We start from the raw sequence: 21664 nt of genomic DNA on the forward strand, positions 1-21664 counted from the left end.
TGCACTCTGGGGGATGTAGTTCCCCGCCCCTCCGCCCCCCCCCGGTCTCCCTCAGACTCGAGAGGCCACGGCCCGTGCCCGCCCGTGAGGCCGTCGCTGGGCCTTGCTGCGCTCATAGAGGCCCCGGTCCTCCGCTGCGTCTGGTTGCTTAGGGACTGGGCTGAGCACCGTGCTGCAGCCCCGCACCCACAACCCCTGCCCAGGCTCAGGCCTGCCTCTCCACGCTGGGGTTCTGGGGACAGAGCTTAGGGAGGGCCGTGGCCTCCCAGTCTCATTCTCTTGTGCTGCCCACTGGGGAAGGCCTCAGCACGGCCCCAGGAGTTGAGTGTTGCCGTGCCCCAAACTGGAGCAGTAATGCTTTGGGGTTTGTAGGGCCACAGAGATGGCTGGGGCCTGAAGTATCTCCCATATGAAGAAAGGCTGAGAGCCCTGGGGCTGTTCACCAGGAGAAGAGAAGGCTGAGGGGGGATCTCATCACTATTTGTAAATATCTGAAGTGCGGGAGACAAGTGGATGGGACCACACTTTTTCAGTGGTGTGTAGCAACAGAACAAGGGGCAACAAGGAAAAACTGCAACACAGGAAGTTCCATGCAAATATGAGGAAGAACTTCGTTCCTATGAGAGTGCCAGAGCCTTGAACAAGCTGCTTAGAGATGGGGAGTCTCCTCTGGAGACGTTCAAGACCGTCTGGACACCTTCCTGTGCAATGTACTGCAGGGAACTGCTTTAGGGGACTGGGGGAGCTCCAAAGGTCCCTTGCAACCCCTACGATTCTGTGATTCTATGACTCCATGGTCTTCTTCTGATCTTCTCCAAAATAACGAAGTCGTTTTAGCCAACCAAACGAAAGAACACTCTTTCAATGAAATAAGAGTTTTAGTTGATAACAAAGTGTTCTATTGCAAATGTTTCCCTTGATCTAAGTGGTGTGGATGACTGAAACCAGAGTGGGACTCATTGAAACCACCTCTCAGCCAGGCAAACACCTTCATCTCTTATCAAGGTTCTGTAGTCATATGATGTGTGTTTGTACTGGTGCCCAGGGCACTGGGCAGCCTTTAGGGGGCCAGGAGGAGGTGTGGTACTATCGTCACAGCCCAGGCTGCAGGACAGGAGAACTCACTGCCTCACTGCTGCACACGCTGCCGGTGACCCTGCAGCACTTGGCATCCCTCAGGCAAGCAGGAAGAGCCTCCAAGGGGCTGAAGACACAGTGGGGCAGTCACCGGGTGACCAGCACTGTTCCTCATCCCACTGAGGGGCCACTGAGCCCACTGCTTGCCACGTCTGTCCTTCTGACGGAGCTGAACTTTTCAGCTTGGTCAGGAGAAGCCCAGGGACATCCATCAGGTGCGGTGCGCCAGGAGGAGCAGAGCCAGGGCAGAGAGGAGGAGGCACAGGGCACGTGAGTGGTGGCGATTCGGACCTAATAGGGTTTCTTTGCGAGCAGGGGGAGCAGCTGAAGCTGGTTCCCCCATACAGGCTCATGTGGGTGGCTGACCATTTGTGGGCTGACATTGGTGCTTTTCTTGATTCTCTGCTGAGCTCCTATAAGCAATGCCTGATAAAAGCTGAGCTCAGGTCACAGCCTCCCCTTTTCCTGGGGAGATTACGAAGACTTTGACTTCAGGTTTATTTCCATGTGAGCAGGGAGACCTCAAGGGCTCTGACCTCTGTGCTTTCTGCCAGCCTCTGTTCAGGGGCAGACATGCACATGCTGTCAGATTATCACAGTTGGAGCAGGGTCACCTCCAGGGCTGGATGGTGATGCCCTACCTGTCTGGGCTGCAGCAAAGCCTATGGGGCTCTACATCTTGGTGGTTACATCCCACCAATGCTGCGGGGAAGCCAATGCTGCATGAACCATATAGTTCTTAAATAGTACGGCCGTGTGTGGCCGTAAGGCTGGTGGGAGATGCAGGGATTTTGGCTTGTGTCTCTTCTGCGTGCTGGCCTGGAGTGTGGGATGCTGGTGAAACCACACTGAGTTTCAAGGGGATGAACTGTAGTCACAGCCATACACATTATGGCTCAAACTTCCAACCCTCATATCGGTCAAAATTAGCTTTGCAGGTTGTATTGCGTAGTTTCTCTCCCTGCCTTGCAGATAAAGATGCTCTTTACGATTTCATTCTGCTTTTGTTTGGGTGCATCACTTAAGCTAATGCCAGTCCTTCTGAGGACATGCAGGTGTTGAGACAATGAGCCAAGGAGAACAGTAGAAATTCATACAGGTCAGGGTCAATGCTAGAACTTCTCAGCAAAGATCCCTCTTGGCTCTGTCTCCAGCCCTGCCAAGTCCTGGCATGCCGACAGGTCTCCCTTGGAGTGGGCTACAGGCTGACACAGCTGCCAGGCAAAGAAGGGTTTCAGACAAGGACCAATTTGGTGGTGGCTTCTGCCATTGCAGGCAGAGCCAGCAGGGCCTGACCACGTGCAATCTCATGTTGTCAGAACTCAAACCCACTGTGGATTAAAACAAGCATCTCACGCTCTCTGTGGAACCTAAAGATGAGCTCACAACTGTCTGCACTGCTGATGGGGCATGAAGGTGTTTGAGGCATCTTTTCACTTCCCAAGTGCTGAGCTCTGTTTTTGCTCATCTGTGCTTGCCTTGCTCTTTGCATTAGGGCTCCTGGAAAGTGGTGGCATGGCTCGGAAGATGAGCATCGATGATCTGGAGGACCAGCTTCTCTGCCCCATCTGCTTGGAGGTCTTCAAGGAGCCCCTGATGCTGCAGTGTGGGCATTCCTACTGCAAGTCCTGTGTGCTGTCACTGTCTGGAGAGCTGGAAGAGCAGTTCCTGTGCCCTGTGTGCCGCAAATCCGTGGACTGCAGTGCTTCGCCACCCAACGTCACGCTGGCCCGTATCATTGAGGCACTGCAGAGCCGGGGCGAGACAGAGCCCACCCCAGAGTCCTGCCCAACGCACCACAATCCGCTCAGCCTCTTCTGTGAGGCTGACCGAGAGGTGATCTGTGGGCTGTGTGGCACCATTGGCAACCACCAGCAGCACAAGATCACCCCTATCTCTACTGCATACTGCCGGATGAAGGTTGGCAGGCAGGGGTGGCAAGGGCTCCCTGGGGCGAGGGTTAGGACATCTGTAGCAGTCCCAGCCCTGAGTGGCAGTACTAGCATTTCCTCTCCTTCAAGAAACAGGCTGGAAATGGTGCCAGTGTGGGCAGCACAGTCGCATAGCATAGGCAGATGTGGGGCAGGAATCCTGGGCTGGGGCCAGCCATTTCTCAGGCTAAGCATGTCCCTGGCTGAGGGTACATGTTTTCAGTGGCTGAGCCACAGTGGGGAGAGCTGAGGGTCAGGGAGCATCACAGAAGCCTTTCAAGATTGTTTACGAATACCATCAAAAGGAGTCTGGAGATAAGGGCTGAGGCAAGGTGCCACAGGAGAGCAGGGAGAGAGGAAAACAGGAGCACCAGCCTGGCAGAGTAAACAGCCGGTGTCCCCTGCCCAGCATCACATGAAAGCCCAAGGAGTGGAAAAGCACAGGTCCACCGTTCCCCTCGTTCCTGACACCAAGGCGATAAGAGCAGGAGGCACCAGGAACGTGCCTGCCTGAGGCAGGCTCCAGGACCAGCACTGACACAACGTTGCAGACTTGGTCCTGGCTGCAGCTGCCCGCCTAGAGCATTGTTTTCATGGGGTGCCAGATGTGGAGCAGAGCTGCGGTGCTCCTGGCAAGAGTACTTGGCCAGCAGCACCCAGCTTGGGGCCATGCTCTGAGAGCTCTCCTGCCTCTGGCAACCCCAAATCCTCTAGATCAGACCAAAGATCAGCAAGATGTGCAGAACCCCAGAGAGCTTAGAGGAAGCTTGGGAGAGCATGGCTTCTCAGGGCTCCTTGGGGGGCTGGCAGGCTTAGTGGCAGAGCCTGTGATCAAGGAGGATGCCACAAGGTTCCTCCTCAAGACAGCTGTTGTCTTTCTAGGAGGAGCTGTCTATGCTGCTAACTGATGTCCACCGGTGCAAGAGGAACCTGGATGAACAGTTCAGCAAGCTCATCAACAACAAAATCCGTATCGCGGTGAGTTCCCCGTGCCAAGGGAGCCTGCTTCCCAGAGCTCTTCCCACACAACCATTGGAGCAATTTCTGCTTGTGGGTCTCCTCAGCTCATCTCCTCCATTCCTCTCCCTCTTTTCTCCCTTCCCTAGGACAGTAGGCAGGACTGTTCCCCGAGATTCCTGTTCTTCAGGACTACTGGGGATTAAAATAGCCCTGTTTTCAGGATGGGTGATGTAGCCCTCTCTAGTGGCAAAGCCAGAGGGGTTTTCCAAAGGGGTGACGTAACCTCACTGAGTGCCCTGGCAGGAGCTTGTTTGACCACATGTCCTTGGAGATGATAACACATGAAAAACACCTCGCTCAGAGCAGGCTTCCCAGTCAGAATGCTAAGAGTTTCACAATGAATTTACAATTCATTTGGTTGTGTGTCCATTTTCCATGCAGTAGACATCTCAATGGGACCTCTCAGCATCCCTTTTTGAGGCTTGAGCTTCTGAACTGGGCTCCTTAGAAGCCAAATGAAACTGGAGCTGCACTTCCCCCAACTTAGTGCAGGACACAGGTTGTTCCCTGGTAGCAGAGGAATCCAAAAGCTCTTCCAAGGCTCTGGATGAAGGTAGTTGGGACATCAAGACAAAATCTGGGTGGAGAGAGGTGTATGGCAGGGGTGGCATGGTGCTGAGGACAGCAGGGTGAAATGACATCCTGCCTCTCCGAAGAGCTTCTGTTTATTTGGAAGACAAATGGAGGGCAGCATGGTGGGGCATGTAGAATTTGCTGATGGCATCTCTGAAACTATAAAGCAGGTGAAGGCAATGTAGCAAGGCAGTCCTGCAGAGCTGCTTCCTGTCTCCCTGCAGAATGAGGCAGATGTCTTCAAGTGGGTGATCCGGAAGGAGTTTGAGGAGCTGCACAGGTACATCGATGAGGAGAAGGCCACCTTCCTGGAGAGCGTGGAGGGGAAGGCAGCCCAGCTCATCACCTCCATTGAGTCCCAGGTCAAGCAGACATCAGACACCCTGCAGAGGCTGAAGGAGATGCAGAGCATTCTGGAGACACTCAGCAATGAAAGCCAACTTGATTTCATCCGTGTGAGTGTGCTCACCAGTGACTGCCTCAAGAAGGTGGCAAGGGTCAGCCAGGCTCTCCCACCATCAGCCCACTGCTCATAGCCCCAGGCCCTTCCCTGGGCAATGAGAACCCTCACCAAACTTGGCTAGCACACCAAGAGGTGTGAGATGTAGGTGTCTTCTGTCCAGCCTGGGCTTCCCCAGATGGCAGAGAGCTGTCCATCAGCATACATTTCCCAGGAGAGGAGAGTCCTGGCCTCTCTGGCCCAGGACATGGATGTGTGGAGCTGTGACCATGCAGAAGAGCTGCTGTTGTGTCAGTCTACCACCACTGACTAACTTTTTCTCTTGCGTTTTCCAGAAATACAGCTCCTACCAGTTCAGGTGAGTGGTGGGACCCAGCAACATGCAGCACCAATGGGAATGGCAGCACCTAGGCCACTGAGCACCACAGCATTGCTGGGGCAGCCTGGTGTGGACACACTGCCCTGCTCACTTCTGTGGGCATTGCTGTTGTGATGGAGAGCCACACCCAGAGCCATGCAGGCAGCTCCAGAAGAGAGCAAAAGCAGCTGCAGAGACCAGTGGCTCCATCATACACAGCTGAAGGTGAGAAAGGAACACCCTCTGTTCCAATCAACCTTTGTCATGGCTGCCCTTGTCTTTTCAGGTCAGAGCTTCCTAGCCTACATCCAGGTGATGCCATCTTCAGTCCTGTATCCTTCAAGCCTTGTTTCCACCAAGATGACATCAAGATGACTGTATGGAAGCGGCTGCACCGCCACGTCCTGCCAGGTAACAGCTTCCCCAGCTGGCATTGCACCAGCTGCTCTGGCTCAGCAGCATGTGCTGCCAGGACAGGCTGCCCAGGCAGAGTCACACTGTCCTGGCCTCCGCCTTGCTCTGCTCACCTCTACCAGAGCTCCAGGAGCAGTGGCTGGTCCAGCATCTCATGCTGGTAGCACCCGCTTTGGTGTCTGAGCGGTCTGTTTGGGTTCAGCAGCACGCCCAGCAGCGTGCCTGGAGTCTGGCTGCTTTCCTTTTAGCTCCAGAGATGCTGAAACTGGACCCGGTGACGGCACATCCCATGCTGGAACTCTTCAAGGGTGACACGGTGGTGCAGTGCGGGCTGTACCAGCGCCGGGACAGCAACCCCAAGCGTTTTGACTCCAGCAACTGCATCCTCACCTGCAAGGGCTTCTCCTGCGGCCAGCACTACTGGGAGGTGATTGTGGGCACCAGGAACCATTGGCGCGTGGGCATCATCAAGGGCACGGTCAGCCGCAAAGGGAAGCTCAGCAAGTCTCCCGAGAACGGTGTGTGGCTCATCGGCCTCAAGGAAGGGAAAGTCTATGAGGCCTTCAGCACCCCGCGGGCCACGCTGCCACTGACCGCCCGGCCGCAGCGCATCGGGATCTACCTGCACTACGAGAGGGGCGAGCTGACTTTTTACAACGCCGATAATCCCGACGAGCTCAGCCCCATCTACACCTTCCAAGCAGAGTTCCAGGGCCAGCTCTACCCCATCGTGGACCTGTGCTGGCCGGAGCGAGGGCCCTTCTCCCCTCCCATCATTCTGCCCGCGCCCGCTGCCGGCCGGCACCCCCAGGGGCCCCCCGCGGCGGAGGAGCCCACCAAGCTGTAAGGCGCAGCACCGCGGCCGTCCTCATCCCCGAAGCGCAGAGAGCCCGGCCCTCCCGGCACAGCTCCCAGCGCAGGGCCCCGCGCCGCCGTCCCCGCGTCCTGAATAAAGCTGGCGTTGCGCTGCCCACGCCGCGCTGCTGCGAATGAGCGCGGGGAGGGGGCCGGGACCACGGCGAGGGGCGGGGCCACACGGCGAGGGGCGGGGCCACTCTGCGGGCGTGCTCAGAAGGAAGGCGGGCCGGGGTCACGGGGAGGGCGTGGCGCGCGATGGAAGCGGCGTCATTTCCGGCGCACGCGGTGGGGACGCGGCCGCCACCATGGCGCTGTACAGCGCGGCCGCCGCCGTGCTGAGCGGGCTGGAGCGCGGCGAGGGCGGCCTCAAGAGCCTGGTGTACGGCAGCGACTTTCCGGTGCGCGGCGGGGCCGGGGCCGAGGGGAGGTGGCCGGGTTGGGGCTGGGAGCGGCGGCGCTGAACGCCCGGTGCCGCCGCCCCGCAGCACGCCCGACAGCTGTACGCGCTGGTGGCCGAGACGCTGCGCTACGGCCCGGTGCTGGAGGCTCTGCTGGACGGGGCCGCGCTGCTGCGCGCCGAGAAGAAACTGCCGCCGCCACTGGCCAAGGTGAGGGCCGGGCCGTGGTGGGCCCCGGGGCCGGGCCGCGGGGCCGCGGCCCACCCCGGGCCGCGGGTGCTCACCGCCTGCCGTAGGTGCTGGTGTACGACCTGCTCTTCGGCAAGGGCATCAAGTGCGGCGGCCGCTGGAAGGCGCTGGCCCGGCGGCACCGCGCGCGGCTGGAGGCCGAGCTGGCCCGGCTGAAGGTGCGGCGTGGGGTGAGCCGCAACGAGGACCTCCTGGAGCCGGCGCCGGGAGCCGGGCCGGAAGGTGAGCGGGTGCGGGCCGGGCGCTGCCCGCCGCGGCGGGGCTGGGCTGATCCCGCGCCCTGCAGCTCCTCAGGTGCCGCGCTACGTCCGGGTGAACGTGCTGAAGACGTGCGTGGACGATGTGGTGGAGTTCTTCAAGCGCCAAGGCTACTCCTTCCTGGGCAAGGCGGGCAGGTGGGCAGGGCCTGGTGCCGCGTGGGTGGGCGGGCTGTGAGCCCCTGCGGGGTGCAGGGGGGTGAGTGGGGGAGAGATGGTGCTGGGGGCTGAGGTGTCACGCGTGCTCCTGCCTTCTGCTTCTGCGTGCTGCCTGATGCTGGGGTGGGGCAGAGGTGTGGGTTGGAGGGGATTCTGCACCTGAGCTGTGGAGGGCTCTGGTGCCGAACGTGATAAGGCTGGGCTGGGTTCATCGTCTACCCGTGTGGGCAGTGTGGAAGAGCTGAGGACCCTTTCTGGGAAGAAATTCTTGTTGGATCTTCACCTCCCGGAGCTGCTAGTTTTCCCTCCGCAGACAGACTTCCACGACAACCGGCTCTATACGTCGGGACACATCATCCTTCAGGACAAGGTTGGGAGCAGGGGGGAAAGCCACTGGGAGGAGTGGGGGCTCCGCCTTTTCCTACATGCGAACTGTGCTTGGGGCTGCTTTGCTGCAGCATTTACTTGTAGCTTAAGCAGAGACTGTGAGCACAGGCTGAGGTTTCCCCTCAGCTTTGCTTTCCTAGCCTCTGGGTAGGGGGTGAACGACTCTGGCACGCACTGTAGGAACTCCCCACAGGGGGCTGGGCTGTGGTCATGCGATGTTGCTCCTACCATATGGGAAGAGGCCTCCAGCCCCGGAGGTGGGCGTGGGTGGTGGGCAGCAGCAGAGGTGGGTGCTGTGCAGGCATGCAACTCCATAGCATCTGCTGTGTTCCAAGGAGGATGCAGGGGCGGCTGCTGTGGAAGCTGCTGGTAGCCCACACCTTTCTTGATGCCCTGTCCTGCAGGCCAGCTGCCTGCCAGCCTTCCTCCTCAGCCCTGCCGCTGGCTCCCATGTGATTGACGCCTGTGCTGCCCCTGGGAACAAGACGAGCCACCTGGCTGCCATCCTGAAGAACAAGGGGTGAGTGCGGGGCTGCCTTGTGGCAGGGCCAGAACAGACTGGAGGCAGCCCAATTCTGAGGAGAAGGTTGCAGGGCTGAGGTGGGAAGAGCTGCAGATGCATGTTGGGGCTACAGATCTGTCTGAGGAGCTTGCACGGCGCAGCCTTTGGGCTGGGCAGGGTGCTGACACCCCTTGGGTGCTGGGCTCTTCAGGCATATCTTTGCCTTTGATGTGGACACCAAGCGCCTGGCTACCATGAACACTATGCTGATGCGGGCTGGGGTCACCAGCTTCAAACTGACCCAGCAGGACTTCCTGACAGTTGATCCGCATGATCCCAAGTACAGCAAAGTGAAGTATATCCTCCTGGACCCATCGTGCAGTGGCTCAGGTAACATAAGGGCTTCAGCCACCCTGTCTGCTAGAGGCTTCAGCTGGGTTTTCCATGGGCAATGGCTGCTGTCCCTTCAGGGATGGTGACCCGGCTGCCACTGGAGGAGGCTGCTCCGAGCGCGGAGCGGCTGCAGGCGCTGGCGGGCTTCCAGCGCAAGGTCTTGAGCCACGCGCTTCGCTTCCCGGCGGTGCAGTGCCTGGCCTACTCTACGTGTTCAGTGCACCGGGAGGAGAACGAGGATGTGGTGCATGCAGTGCTGCAGGAGCAGGGATCGGCCTTCAGGTGCCCCTGTCCGGGGAGGTGATGGGGAGGAACAGGCCATGGGAAGCCTGTTACTTGTGGTAGCTCTGTGTGTTGCTGCTGGGCTCAGCGCTGTCCCTTGTCCCCTCTGCAGGCTGGTGAACGCGTTCCCGTCCTGGCCCTGCCGAGGACTTGCTACCTTCCCGGGGGCTGAGTGCTGCCTCCGCGCCTCTCCCGTGGATACACTCACACAGGGCTTCTTTGTAGCTGTCCTGGAGCGCTGTGGGGAAGAAGCTGCTGTCCCCAGGTGCAGGAGAGCTGGGGGGAGGTGGGCCCGGGGCTGCCTGGGTACCCTCAATGCATTGCCTTCTTGGCGAGGGGGCTGCGGTATTGGAGGTGGCATGAACCACTCAGCTGTCATTGATCTTGTCTGCAGCTCCCTGCCTGCAGCCACTGATGAGAGCCTCCAACACGAAGAGGGAGTAGAGCCTGGAGCAGCTCCTCCCCGGAAGAGGAAGAGGAAAAAGCAACGTGTGAAAGTGTGAAATAATTCTAGGAGTATGCAGTGCCTTGTGGGAGCTGTTCCTCCAATGCTGGGGCCCTTGTGCTGTCTGAGTAACAGAAATAAAGGTCTGCACCAGCTGCTGCCTTGGTGAGCTTCTGTAACTCCCTGATCCTGTCCTGAGCAGCCCTGCTCCTGCAGGTGTACAGGTGCCCCAGAGCCAGACCTGGGCTGGGGCAGCTGGTAGGAAAAATGAAATCAAACAACAGCACTGTTTCCTTATCCTCTGGGGTTGGATTACTCCGGCTGGAATAATGCCATTATAGTACTAAGAACTCTGTACCCCACCCTTATCTAGGTTTCAGAAAAGGCATTTGACTAACAGTGATGAACCATTAATGATCCTTTGGTGGCCTTCTCCAGAATGTGTGTGCAGTGCACCTTGTCCAGAACCTGCCCCTCTCTGGTGTTTAGTCTCAGAGCCCCACCACTGCCAGGTGAGGTGTGGGGGGAGGTGAAGCAACGCTGCCTTATTCCCCCACAGCACCCCCCCTGCTTGAAGAGGGAGGGTGGCCACTACACAAAGTGGAGGGAGCTGGAACAGTACCCCAAGCAAGGTACAGCCACAAAGTCCAGCCCTCACACTGCAAGCCAGGCATAAAGTCTTTTTATTTTAAATTGGTGACATAAAAAGCAAGGAAAAAAACACTGCATGTTCACTCTAAATCCTCACCAGCCATACCAGGAATGGTCCAAGCCTCTGCTTTTGAGTAAGAACCCAGCCTTGCTATTCCTGTGCTGCAGCCCAGGTGTCAGTACTGCTGGGAGAGGGGAGCCTGGCTCAGGCTTGGCCCGGCTGGGCTGTGCTGTGCTGGAGCTCTGCTCTCCAGCAGCAGCCCAGGGAAGGGCAGAGCCAGCAGCCAGTGTGCCCCAAGGGTTCTCTCACCTTGCCTCCTGCTTGTCACCCCTCTCTGCGCTCTGGTTGTGGCTGGAACCCTAAGGAGGAAGGTTGAGAAGGGGCAGCTCCTGCCCAGTGAGGCCAAGCAGGCTGCCAGCCCTGGGCCCAGCTCTCTCAGTGCCTCTGCCCGTCCCTGAACACAATGGCAGTGCTGCTGGAGAAAGGGAGGAATTGCCAGCGTCTCAGCTCCCCTGGGCACCTCGCTGCATTCTCAACCCTAAAGGGCACAGGCACCCAGGTTGACTCCTTCAGCACTTATTGACCATGCTGGGGGCCGCTCAGCAGCAGGATCCTATCTGCCCTCAGCAATTTGTTTTGCAGAGAGGGGAAGACAGCCCACACCAGCTGTCTGTGAGCTGTGAGCACTCCCAGAAGCAAGAGCCCACAGCTGGGGTTGCCTTGTTCCTGGCAGCCACAAGAACCACTCGTCAGATCCCAGCCATGCAAAAGCTCCTGCTCTTCAGCTTTGGGGGAATTAAAAAAAAGTTTATTCACATCCACATACATCATATTCGAGAAACAAGGACGTGTTGTTACTGCCTGGGAGGGGCACAAGGCTCCGGCCCCAGGACACAGCCGCCTTTCCCCAGCGCAGCCGTGTCCCAGGGCACAGCCACTGCCCCAGGGTGCGACACAACAGGAAAACTACCAACAGCGCTGCAGAGTCAGCAACCTCACTGAACCAAGCTTGAAGGAATTCAAAGGCAATTTAGCTTAAATATAAAAATAAATTCTTATTTTGTTAAAAAATGTTTAAATATTTTTTTTTCCTTTTTAATTTAGACTTCAGCAGACACACACACTCACACGGCTCGGAGAGTAAAAAACCCGGCAGCCAGGCATTACTGGAGGCAGAGGGGAGCTGCACGCACAGCTCTCAGCCACGGGGACCTGAGCTCCAGCTGCCTCTTCCCCACGGGGTTCCCAGGGGTGATGGGAACAGGGGCAGCACCGCAGCTCCTCAGAGCTCATAGGAACTAATGGATGGGGATGAGCTCAAAGTGAAAATTGATTCCAGTTTGGGGAGGGGGCAAACCTACCCGCTCTGGGCTCCTTCCTTCAGTGGTGCCAAAGGAGCACGCGGTGGTGACATGGCTCCGGCCCAGGAGAAGGGGTCCAGGAAGAGAAGAGGCTGTGGAGGCCAGGCCCCCACCCCAGCTGCCTTTCTTTCAGTCACAACGAAGGGACAGAACTCACCCAGCATGAGCAGCCACGCAGTGATGCTACTGTCAACATCCAATTAGCCAGGGCGCGTCCCCCACAAAGGAACAGGCACCCCAAAAATAACTCCAAACAGCAAATCCGGCATAACCAACATGCCGCCACGCACACGGTTCAGTTCTTCCTCCAAACTCGATTCAATGAGTGCATTAAAACAGGAGCACAAACAAAGCAGAACAGACAGGGCTTTAAGCGAGCGGGTGGGAGGGAGCCCAGCTAAGGTGGAGGGTAGCGCACCGAGCTACCTGCCCCATGCCCCCTACCTCAGCCAGAGGCTTGGCGGGAGCCATGAAGTTGCGACAGCAGACTCAGCCCCCACCCGCAGCTGTGTCACCCCCTGCGACGCCAGGACGGCCACGCTCATGGGGATGGGCGCTAATGCAGGCTCGAGCTCTGCGGAGATGGCAACGAGTGGCTCAAAGCAGAGGGATCGCGTTCACCAGGCCACGAGATTCAACAGCGGGGAAAGATTTCTGGGCCTGGTGAAGACCGCATCCCACGGCAGAGAACTGTGACAACGTCACAGTGGCCTCGGGCTCTGAGTGTGGACATGCTGGCGCCGTGCTGGGGGTGACAGGCAGGGGGCTCAGAACATCTACGAGAAGCAACAGGGAAAATTTACATGTTATGAGACATGGCAAAACAAAGTGAGGGAGGAAACGTGGTGGATATGTACAGAGGTTCATCCAGCCTTGGCTGTGGAACTGTTCAAGTAAAAAGAGTTTGGTTTATCCTGTCCCGGCTGACATCCGTCAGAGTACGGCCCGGCACCACTGCTCACGCACCAGGGACCGCTCTGAGCCAAGCCCCTGGGGACGCCCTGTGCTCCTTGCACAGCCGGCAGCGGGACCCTGAGCCCCAGGTTACTTTTTGCGGGTGTGCTGTCGCCGGGCCTGCAGCCGCTGCCGAGCACCAGTCTTGGATCCTGCCCCGATGGAAAACGCAGGGGTTGATGGACCTGGAAGCAGAAAGGAGGCACAGGTCACAGCGCAGCCTGGCAGAGGGGGAACCAAGAAGATGGCCTCCTGCATAGCCTGCCTGTTAAATGGGCGCAGGGAACTGCATCCCAGCCAGCTTCTACAGCCCAGCCCAGCCCCGCTGCTGTCCCACCGCAGCCCACCAGCCCCCCCACACCCTTACCAAAGGAAGTGCCGACTCCTGGGAAGCCCGAGGCAGGAGCACTGGGTGTCCCAAAAGAAAGGCTGCTGCTGCCACTCCCCACTGCTCCGGGGACGGGCGTGCTCTGCCCAAAGGTGGGGGCAGGAGTTCCTGGAAAACAACAAACTGCTGTGAGTTGGGCTGAGTGCAGCCTTTGGCGGCCAGCAGCACCCACAGGCACTGGGATGCACAGATTTCCCCCAGGAACTGAAGCCAAGCAGCCCCACCAGGCACAGCCTCTTCACTCAAGAAACTCATAATCATCCCTGCGCCTTCCTGATACAGGGGGAGGCATAAAGGCTTCCATCTTTCTAGACCAAAAGTTTCCAAGCGCATGGGCTGCAATTCCATTAGAGGTGAGATGTTTCCACGAGGGAACACCTCAGAGAGCCAGCAAGGAGATTGCAATCACTGGCTGCAGGGGGTTCTGCTCAGCAGGAAACTTGTTGCTTTCAAACATCACCAAGACAGTGGTTTCTCAGGCAAGAGAGCACTCGGCTGAGCTCAGCAGAGGCCTGGTACATTTAGAGGGACCAAGGAGCACCAGACTGAAAGGCTACGGACTCTTCCCCTCCACCACCAAGGGCTGGGGGCCCGGGAGCGCATGCCCCGCAAGCGCCACCCCTCAAGGGCTGCAGAGCCCATGGAGCTCAGCAAGGCTGGGAGAGAAAGCAGCTCACCTCCAAACATGGGCTTGGTGTCGGGTGTGCTGGGTACAGTGAAGGCGAAGGGTGTGCTCTGACTTGGCGCTCCCAGCGTGCTTTGCGTCAGGGAAGAACCAAATGGTGTGGTGGCCGTGGCCGTTCCACTCTGCCCAGCCCCAAAGCTGAAGGGCACGGCGGGTGAGCTGCCGCTGAGGGCAGGTGTGCTGAGCCCAAAGGCACCGGCAGAGGGGCCCGGCTGGGCGGCTGCCCCGAAGGTGAAAGGAGATGGCGTGGTGCCGAAGACAGTGGTGCCAGCGCTGCTGCTCGTGGTCTGGGTGCCTGAACCGAAGCTGGCTGTGGTGGAGGTGGCTGTCCCAAAAGAGAAGACCGATGTGGTGGTCCCAAACGCCGCCTGGGTGCTGCTGGTGCCAAAGGTCGGTGGAGCGCTGCTGCCAAACGCTGGCTGAGTGGTGGACTGGGCCGTGGGCGCCCCAAAACTGAATGGGGAGGCAAAGCCGACAGGGCCCGCAGCGGGCTTGCTGGTGGGCAGCTGGCTCTCTGCAGCGCCGGCACTGAACACGGGCTGGCTCGCTGCTCCCGAGTATGGCGGCAGTGGCTTCACATTTGTGCTGAAAGTACTGCCAAAAGCTGAACTGGAGGAGCCAAATGTCAGCGCTGGTTGGCCTGCGGTGGCTGGTGCAGAAGACGTCAGTGTGGTGCTCCCAAATATGGTGAAGCCCATGGTGGTGGTAGGCGCCGCTGAGTTTGCAGGTGCTTGGCCGAATGCAGGGCCTCCTGCGACACTGGTGGTGGCAGTGACAGTGGCTGGAGCCAGCTTTCCGAACTGGAACACCGGCCCCGGGGCAGCAAAGCCAGGTTCTGTGCTGGTGGCAGAGCTGGCCAGGCCACCAAACATGAATGGCTGCGATGTGCTGGTGGCTGCCGTCACTGTCAGGGTGGTGCTGGTGGAGGCAGGCGGGTTGAGTCCAAAGCTGAACACTGGTTTAGTGGTGGCATCCGTGGAGGAGTTGAGCGTGGTGGCAGTTGTAGCTGCGGTGGTGAAGATGACATTAGGCAGAGCCGTGAATCCTGTTGGCGTGGTTGTGGAGGCTGCTGGCATTTCCGCAGCTGAAGCCGGCTGCGACAATGGTTTAAAGGTAAAAGGAGAGACCTTCGCTGGAGATGAAGCTGCTGTCACACTGCCGAAGATTGGCTTGAACATGGTGGTGGTAGAAGGCGCCAAGGAAGGCGCTGAGCTTGTGGACACGGTGACCGCAGTGGAGACGACCGTCGTACTCGGTGCTGCGCTCTCACTTTTCCGCAAAGCACCAAAGATGGGTTTGAAGACAGGGGTCGTGGTGGGCACCACAGCGGCCGCAGTCATTGCTGGCTGGCTGGCAGGAGGGGTGCTCGGTGCCCCAAAAAGGACATTCGGCTTCAGTATGGAGGGAGGTTTGCTGGGGGTCGGGCCCAGCTCTGTGGTCGCAGGAGATGCCACACTGCTGGCAGGCTGTGCCCCTGAGGCAGGGGAAACAGAAAGGGCAGCCGTGCTTAGCACAGGCACAGGCTTGGTGTCAACAGAGGTCGCAGGCAAAGAACTTGACTCCAGTGACACGGCAGGAGCAGGCAGCTGTGACGCTGATGAAGATGGCTGGAATGTTATCGCAGCTCCAGTGGAGACTGGAAAGATGAAGAAAAGATTATTTTTTAGGGACAAGGAATAACATATACAGAGCTTTTCTGCCAGGCTGCCACTCTGGTACTGCAAATGTTCCTAGAGACTCAGCTCCCTGCACTCCCATAGGTCACACCAGGACCACTGGCTAAGTCCCCCAACTTGCCCTCCAGGTTCAGGGCCAGAAGAGCATTTATAAACAGGGGATCTTACAGCCTGCCTCTCCCAGAAGGAACGCAGAGCTGCTGCTGCTGAGCCTGGCTTGCTCTGACACAGTCCCATCCCGCTGACCCCTCTCCTCCTCACGTGCTGGCACAGGTGCAGCCTGGCTGCTCTGCATCTTCTTCAGGCTGTCCAGGAGTGAGTTGCTGCTGGCTGGGACAGGAGCTGTTGACACAGGCGCTGAGGAGGTCCCTGTGGTCACTGTGAATGCCAACGGCCTGGACACCGGCGTGGTCTCTGCAGTGGTGCTGGGGACTGGATCTAACAGAAGGAAGTAAGAAGTCAGCATCTGTAAACTCGCTGCAGGGGACTATTAGCAGAGCTTCCCCAGAGATAGGAAAACCACACCAACATCCCACAGCTTCAGCCCTGGAGAACCTCAGCTACCACCCTGCAGGCTCTGGGACACAACCACCGTCAGCCTGAAGGCTCTAAGGATCCCCAGACCTAAGGACCAGGCAGGACTTGCCTGGCAGCATCCCTGGTCTGTGCAACACATGTCCCACTGCCAGCCAGCGTGATCCCTGCACTCCTACCCCTCCCCGCTGAACCCCAGGTGCCCAGTCTGCCCGCAGCCCTTACCAGCCTTATCCTCCAAGACTTTGTTGAACCACTGCAATGCTGCCTTCTTCTCCGCATCCAGGTCCTCCGACGTGATGGAGTAGCCCAGCTGAGGCGGCGGGGGCTGCCAAGAGAGAGCAGCAGCTTAGCTCCTTCTCAGGGAAGCCGGCAGAGCTTCTCTGAACGTGTGGTGAAGGCTGGCCGTCGCAAGACCCGTGAAGCAGCTGGTTCTGCCACAGCACACTACCGCGGAGCTCCGGTCCCCACTCCGCAAGACCCCGGCTTGGCGCTGAGGGCACGGCCTTCCCCAGGCCATTACCTGGTCCGGCAGCAGGCGGCACAATCACGCACAGCCCACCAGACACTGGGGCTGGGGATAGCGTCACTTCCCACTCCGCCAAGGACAGGGCCTCCTTCCTGAGGGCAGGCAGGTCAGTCTCCCCCCAGCCCTGCAGAAATTGCAGTGAGCACATTCTATCGCCAGAGGAGGGCAAAAGGGGTTGCGAGACAGCGACGTACCAGCGCCAGCTGGTCCCCCCGGCGAGATGACAGCAACTGGATCTTCCGCTTGCGCTTGCCACTGCTCCCCGATGCAGCTGGTGGGCTCAGGGAACCGCGCTTTCTCCGCACAGGCGTCTCCACCGCTGCCGAAGGAGACAAATCAGAGCCAGCTCTGAGCAGAGGAACAGTCTGGCTTGTGCCAGGAGGGCCATTCCTTCCAACTCCTGTCCGGATGACCCAGACTGAGGGCAGAGCCAGGGGTACAGCTCCGAGCCTAGGACAAGCTGCAAGACCCTGAAGAGCAGCTGACTGCAGCACATCCTGGGGAAGTCTGGTACAAAAGCCTGCCAGCCTTCAGCAGGGCAGTAACTCCTTCCCCACCTCCACAGACAGCCCTTGCAATCTGCCTACTTGAATCACAAACCTGCAGGCTACATGAGCCATGCCTAGTGCTGCACCATGGGACGCTGGCCCATGGTGGATGCTGCTGCACCATGGGAACGCTAATTGTGATGGACACAGGATATCCTGTTCATTTCAGCTGAGAAAGCACTGGAACAGGCTCAGCCTGGAATCCAATCAGGGTGCCGCTTGTAGCACGGCAAACCTTGCCCCGAGGCTGATACTAGGACCTGGGCCAGCTGAGGTGCTCCCATGCAAGCCAGCTCCCATGCATCTGCTGGCACACAGCATCCCTTGCTCATCACCTGCAAACCCATTCTGGGCAGCAGAACTGCCACTAGCCCTGGACCAGCATACTCCAAGCTGCCAGGTGGCATCTCAAGCCACCTGCAGACCTAAGAGATGTCCCACTCCACTACTTGTATACACTGACGCCCATCCAACCCCGCACAGAACTGGTGTCAGCTTATGCTCACCTTTCTCTGTCTGCAGCTCCTTGTCTGATTTCACTGGGGTTGAAGTGTTGGAGCGATGCAACTCCTCCTCCCTGCACCAGTGGGAAAAAGCCAATTAGGGTCAAGCCCCAGATGTGCCCCCATCCTCTGAGAGGCCAAACACATGAAAGAGTCCCACCAGCAGCCGTAGCCCATGAGGCAGCCATCCAGCAGGCCCTGAGACACCACAGGCACAGCCCCGTGCTTCCTGCACAGGAAGAGAGCAGCTGAAGGCAGAGAGCTGCTTCTCCCTCCAAGCCCACAGCTTTGTGCCAGTCTGCACACCTCCAGTGCTTTGCGGGATAGATCAACCTTGGGACAGCAACCAGAGGTTCTGGATGGGAAGTGCCACCTCTCACAGGCTCCTCTCCTTTCACAGCATAAAGCTGTGTCAGTTTTGGTTCTGACTGAAGCTTTTCCCAGTGGAGCCGCTAGGAAAGAGGAGCACAAGGGCTAAAATGCAAGCCCTAAGGTGCAATCTTATTTTACGTATTTTCTGTAGCTCCTGTGAATCGCCTCTGAGAAGACAGCAATAATCGGGACCTGTCTCTTCCTGAATTCTGGTGGCTCAGGGAACCCAGATCACAGCGATGCCACAGCAGAACACCGCCTCTGTGGCAACCTCTCAACACCTCCGTCTCTAACCCAGTCCCAGTGCAGGGCAGGGATGGGGACAGCACAGCATTGCTGCTCTAGCACTCTGCCAGGACAGCAGTGTGATAAGGTGTCTAGAACCTGAACTGGCGCAAACTCAATGGGACTGCCACATCAGTGGGCTGCCAGTAGCCATCGTTTCAGAGACAGTCCTGGTGGGACAGCTGGGACGGTGCCTGCCCTCCTCCTGGCTGGCACAGCAGGCAGCTGGTTACCTGGCTTTCTTGAGAGGCCACTCTGGTGTCTGGGGACGGGAGGATGCAGGGCTGGACAGTGGGGACACGCTCACACCACTCCTCTTCCACAGCTGGAACCCAGAGAGAGCAGTGACTCAGTGCACAGGTGGGGAGGAAAGAGAGTGACCCACCCTGCTGTTCACTTGCACGCTGAACACCCCCTCCCAGGACTGTGCACAACAAGCTCACAGCCTCACTTTCCTTCCATTACCACCAAGCTCCCTTCCATGTTTCATGGAGCACTGCAGGGTTTGCCCACACCGAAGGGAGCCTGCTTTGGGAGCAAGCAGCCTCCGGGCTTAATGGGCACGAGGACAGGAGGGAGGACGCTGGTGGTCAGGGACAGCCATGGCCATCGCACAGTGCTGGCAGAGCTGCCTGGTGGCCTTAGGTGCCACCACGTGTCCCTGCCAGAGGACAGATCCCATTCCAAAGATTTCAACCTCACCCCTCTCAGAGGAAACCCACCCTTCCCAAGGCTTCCTCCATCTTTCCACAGAGACAGCACAGCTCTGCCAGCCACAACGATGTCCCAACATCACGCCTGCAGGCCTGCCCATTCAAGTGGTGTTTTACTACAGCTCTGCAGCTGTCGAGGGGACCTGGGTCAGAGTGGGAACACACGGCTCCGATCCGTGCTGACTCCAGCTGAAAAGGTGGCAGTGCACCAAAGGGATTGTTTTTGTTTCTTTCGTTTTCCCTGGATCTTGTCACCCCAGTGACACCTCCTCGCCCCATAGCTGGTGCTGGGTTCAAATCACACAGTGGTACCAGAGGAGCGCTCAGGAGCGCTTCCTACCTGCGTGAGGCCCCGGCTGGAGCTGTAGGAGCTGGCGATGGCATTGCGCAAGGAGCTGGGGATTCCACTAGCATACGTATTGTTGAGAGAGCTCATGGAGGAGGTGCGTGACCTCTTGTTTGAGCAGTCCTCGGGGCAGTGAGAAGCAAGGCCTCTCTTCAGAGAGCCAGGCCTACAGAACATTAAAGTAGATTTCAGCATCTTCCCCACCATCCTACCCGCAGGCCTTTTCATCGCAGGGCACATCGAGCAAGCAACGCAGCTTTTTCACAGCGCAGAGCTCAGGAAGAGGTCCCCACAGCAGCACAGCCGCACGGCTGCTGGCCTGCACCCACTCAGCACAGCTCCAAGGCCGGGTGATGCCATGAGGTACGGCCAACGCTGCCCTTTGCAGACGCTGGGCTCCATCAGCGCCTTGTCCAGAGCCTGCAGGCTTTCATACTCAGCCCTCAACTAACATCAATTGCTTTTGACCCGATGGGCACTTACTTGGGTATGAGAGAGGCGGGGGCACCGTTGGCGACCAGGGGCTCGAACGCCGACTGCCCGCTTCCGCTGCTGTCATGGCGCCTGCAGGAGAGAGAGCAGAAGCTGTGACAGGGAGGAGAATGCGCTCCCAGCCTGGCCACGGGACCTGTTCCATGCAGGCTTGGCACTGGGAGAGCACAAACCCTGCTCTTCTGCCACCTAACACCTGGGATGGAGGCTTCCACCATCCAAGTCCTGCAGATTTTCTCTCCATCCAGCCCCATGTCACTGATTCTCACTCCCAGCTGCATTGACCCAAGTTCCAGCAGCTCCATCAGCTGCCCGCTGGGCTGAATAGTTTTGATTTAATGAAATCTTCCCTCAAATCCATTATTCAAAGTTGAAACGTTTCAGAGAGACTGAGCTGCTCATTTTCAGAATGGATCAGAGCTTTGTAGCTCAGGTCTTCCACTCCTTCCTAGCCAGCAGCCTGGTTGGTTTGAGTCAGAAATGAAGTCTCCCTTTCCCACAACCAAACCCAGAAGCCTTACAACAAATGGTGTGATGCTGTGCTGGGTGCATCAGGACCAGCCCTGTCACTTCGCCCAGGTCCCCTCCAGCTCTGAGCTACCTGATCCCACTGCACAGGCAACCCAGTGCTCCCTAGCTGCTGCAGGCTCCCTTCTGCTCTCAGACATTACAGGTTTTCTACCTACAAGCATTTTTCATGCTGACCAGTTGTTAATGCCTTCAAAATTATTGGCTTTTGTGGCCGATACAGATATTGACACGTTGGGGTAAAAAAAAAAAAAAAAAAAAGCTTGTGCACCCATCCTGCATCATCCTGCTCAGTTCTTGTGGGGCTCAGACACATCAAGCAAAGGTGAGAGTTCAGGGAGCAGAGAACCAAGGCACTGTGTTGCATAGGCAGTCACAAAGGCTGCAGCAGAGCTCAGCATCCAGGATGTTCACCCATCCTTCCCAGTGTGCTGGCAAAGGCACTGCACCCTCCTCTCCTGTAGCTTAGAGCTGGAAATCACTGACCTTGACTAATGGAAACAGAAGCCTTTCTTGTTGTCCCTTTTGCCTTTCCCTGCTTTTGTTGGTTACAGTGCAGGAAGCACGCGGAGCTTTTAAAGCACCATGCTTCCACCTGGAGCCCTAACACCCAGCTCTCCCCGACAGGCAGAACTTCAGCCTGCCCTGACACTAGCAGCTCCCGAAAAGCCTACAAACCCTGCAGGGACAACAGCCACCTCCCTCCAGCAGAGGTTCCTTGCCAGACATCCCTGAGCCACCTCCACAAATCTCCATCCCCAGCGCTGTGGGGAACACACCTGACCCACAGATGGTGCCCAGACAGAGGCAAATGCACAACTCTTTGATCTCAAGGAGAAAGAGGAGCATAGGAACGATCTCCAATCTGGTTGAGAGGGCCAGGCAATGGGGTGTGCAGCGCTCCTCCGCCCCAGGCACAGCTCCGGGGCACATGATATCCATCACCACTGAAGCGCTGGGCCCATTTAGACCTTCCCAATTCACAGGCAGCATGCTGCCGGCTCGTTACCTTCGCTTGCTCTCCTGATCGTTACCCAGCGCCTGCTCCTCCTCCTCCTCCTCCACTGCCCTCTTCCTGCTCTCCTTGATGGCGTTCAGCACCGTCTCCTTCGCACACGGGTCCGGGCTGCTACCGGGCAGGAGGGCGACGGGCGAGAGAAGCTGCTCCAGCCTGGGATGGGGGGGAACAACGTGGGGTGAGGGAAGGGGCGGCCGTAGGACAGCGCGGTGCGATGAGCCCCGGGGCCGTCCCGCGGTGTCCCCCGCTCCGTACTC

At 58.2% G+C, this 21664-nt stretch overlaps 3 protein-coding genes across 6 annotated transcripts in view; 2 read left to right on the plus strand and 1 right to left on the minus strand.

Moving 5' to 3' along the window:
• Positions 32–6949, plus strand: TRIM50 (tripartite motif containing 50). 3 transcript variants are annotated; one of them, XM_021415599.1, is made up of 7 exons: positions 103–1407; positions 2633–3057; positions 3951–4046; positions 4886–5116; positions 5457–5479; positions 5766–5890; positions 6142–6949. In XM_021415599.1, the coding sequence occupies exons 2-7, from the start codon at positions 2653–2655 to the stop codon at positions 6738–6740; spliced, it is 1479 nt and encodes a 492-aa protein (XP_021271274.1). In that variant the 5' UTR covers positions 103–1407; positions 2633–2652; the 3' UTR covers positions 6741–6949. The 3 variants fall into 3 exon arrangements, with proteins under 3 accessions (XP_021271275.1, XP_021271274.1, XP_021271273.1); XM_021415598.1 differs by having other exon boundaries at positions 103–3057; positions 6142–6948; XM_021415600.1 differs by lacking the exon at positions 5457–5479 and having other exon boundaries at positions 32–3057; positions 4886–5162; positions 5792–5890; positions 6142–6947.
• On the plus strand, positions 7057–10002 carry NSUN5 (NOP2/Sun RNA methyltransferase family member 5). 2 transcript variants are annotated; one of them, XM_021415601.1, is made up of 10 exons: positions 7057–7149; positions 7237–7359; positions 7446–7620; positions 7685–7793; positions 8046–8184; positions 8606–8721; positions 8915–9093; positions 9174–9378; positions 9491–9643; positions 9773–10002. In XM_021415601.1, the coding sequence occupies exons 1-10, from the start codon at positions 7057–7059 to the stop codon at positions 9879–9881; spliced, it is 1401 nt and encodes a 466-aa protein (XP_021271276.1). In that variant the 3' UTR covers positions 9882–10002. The 2 variants fall into 2 exon arrangements, with proteins under 2 accessions (XP_021271276.1, XP_021271277.1); XM_021415602.1 differs by having other exon boundaries at positions 7476–7620.
• Positions 11262–21664, minus strand: part of POM121 (POM121 transmembrane nucleoporin) — a 12610-nt gene continuing 2207 nt past the window's right edge. Inside the window, exons 2-12 of the mRNA XM_021416102.1 lie at positions 21399–21661; positions 19853–19933; positions 19364–19535; positions 18544–18635; positions 17657–17727; positions 16797–16921; positions 16299–16401; positions 15801–15977; positions 13856–15499; positions 13158–13286; positions 11262–12975 (exon numbers count right to left, since the gene is read on the minus strand). Coding sequence (XP_021271777.1) covers positions 12881–12975; positions 13158–13286; positions 13856–15499; positions 15801–15977; positions 16299–16401; positions 16797–16921; positions 17657–17727; positions 18544–18635; positions 19364–19535; positions 19853–19933; positions 21399–21661 — 2952 coding nt within the window. The 3' untranslated portion in view covers positions 11262–12880. The remainder of the gene's footprint in view (positions 12976–13157; positions 13287–13855; positions 15500–15800; positions 15978–16298; positions 16402–16796; positions 16922–17656; positions 17728–18543; positions 18636–19363; positions 19536–19852; positions 19934–21398; positions 21662–21664) is intronic.

Source organism: Numida meleagris, chromosome 18 (assembly GCF_002078875.1).
Source record: "Numida meleagris isolate 19003 breed g44 Domestic line chromosome 18, NumMel1.0, whole genome shotgun sequence".
Lineage (NCBI taxonomy): Eukaryota > Metazoa > Chordata > Aves > Galliformes > Numididae > Numida > Numida meleagris.

What these genes read in the sequence shown, in the direction of transcription:
- TRIM50 (XM_021415598.1), top strand. Translation starts at nt 2,548, where the DNA reads ATGAAGGTGTTTGAGGCATCTTTTCACTTCCCAAGTGCTGAGCTCTGT. An exon ending in CTGCATACTGCCGGATGAAG is followed by an intron (nt 3,058 to 3,950) that starts GTTGGCAGGCAG and finishes TTGTCTTTCTAG; the next exon opens with GAGGAGCTGTCTATGCTGCT. An exon ending in GCACCGCCACGTCCTGCCAG is followed by an intron (nt 5,891 to 6,141) that starts GTAACAGCTTCC and finishes CTTTCCTTTTAG; the next exon opens with CTCCAGAGATGCTGAAACTG.
- NSUN5 (XM_021415601.1), top strand. Translation starts at nt 7,057, where the DNA reads ATGGCGCTGTACAGCGCGGCCGCCGCCGTGCTGAGCGGGCTGGAGCGC. An exon ending in TGTACGGCAGCGACTTTCCG is followed by an intron (nt 7,150 to 7,236) that starts GTGCGCGGCGGG and finishes GCCGCCCCGCAG; the next exon opens with CACGCCCGACAGCTGTACGC. An exon ending in CCCATCGTGCAGTGGCTCAG is followed by an intron (nt 9,094 to 9,173) that starts GTAACATAAGGG and finishes CTGTCCCTTCAG; the next exon opens with GGATGGTGACCCGGCTGCCA.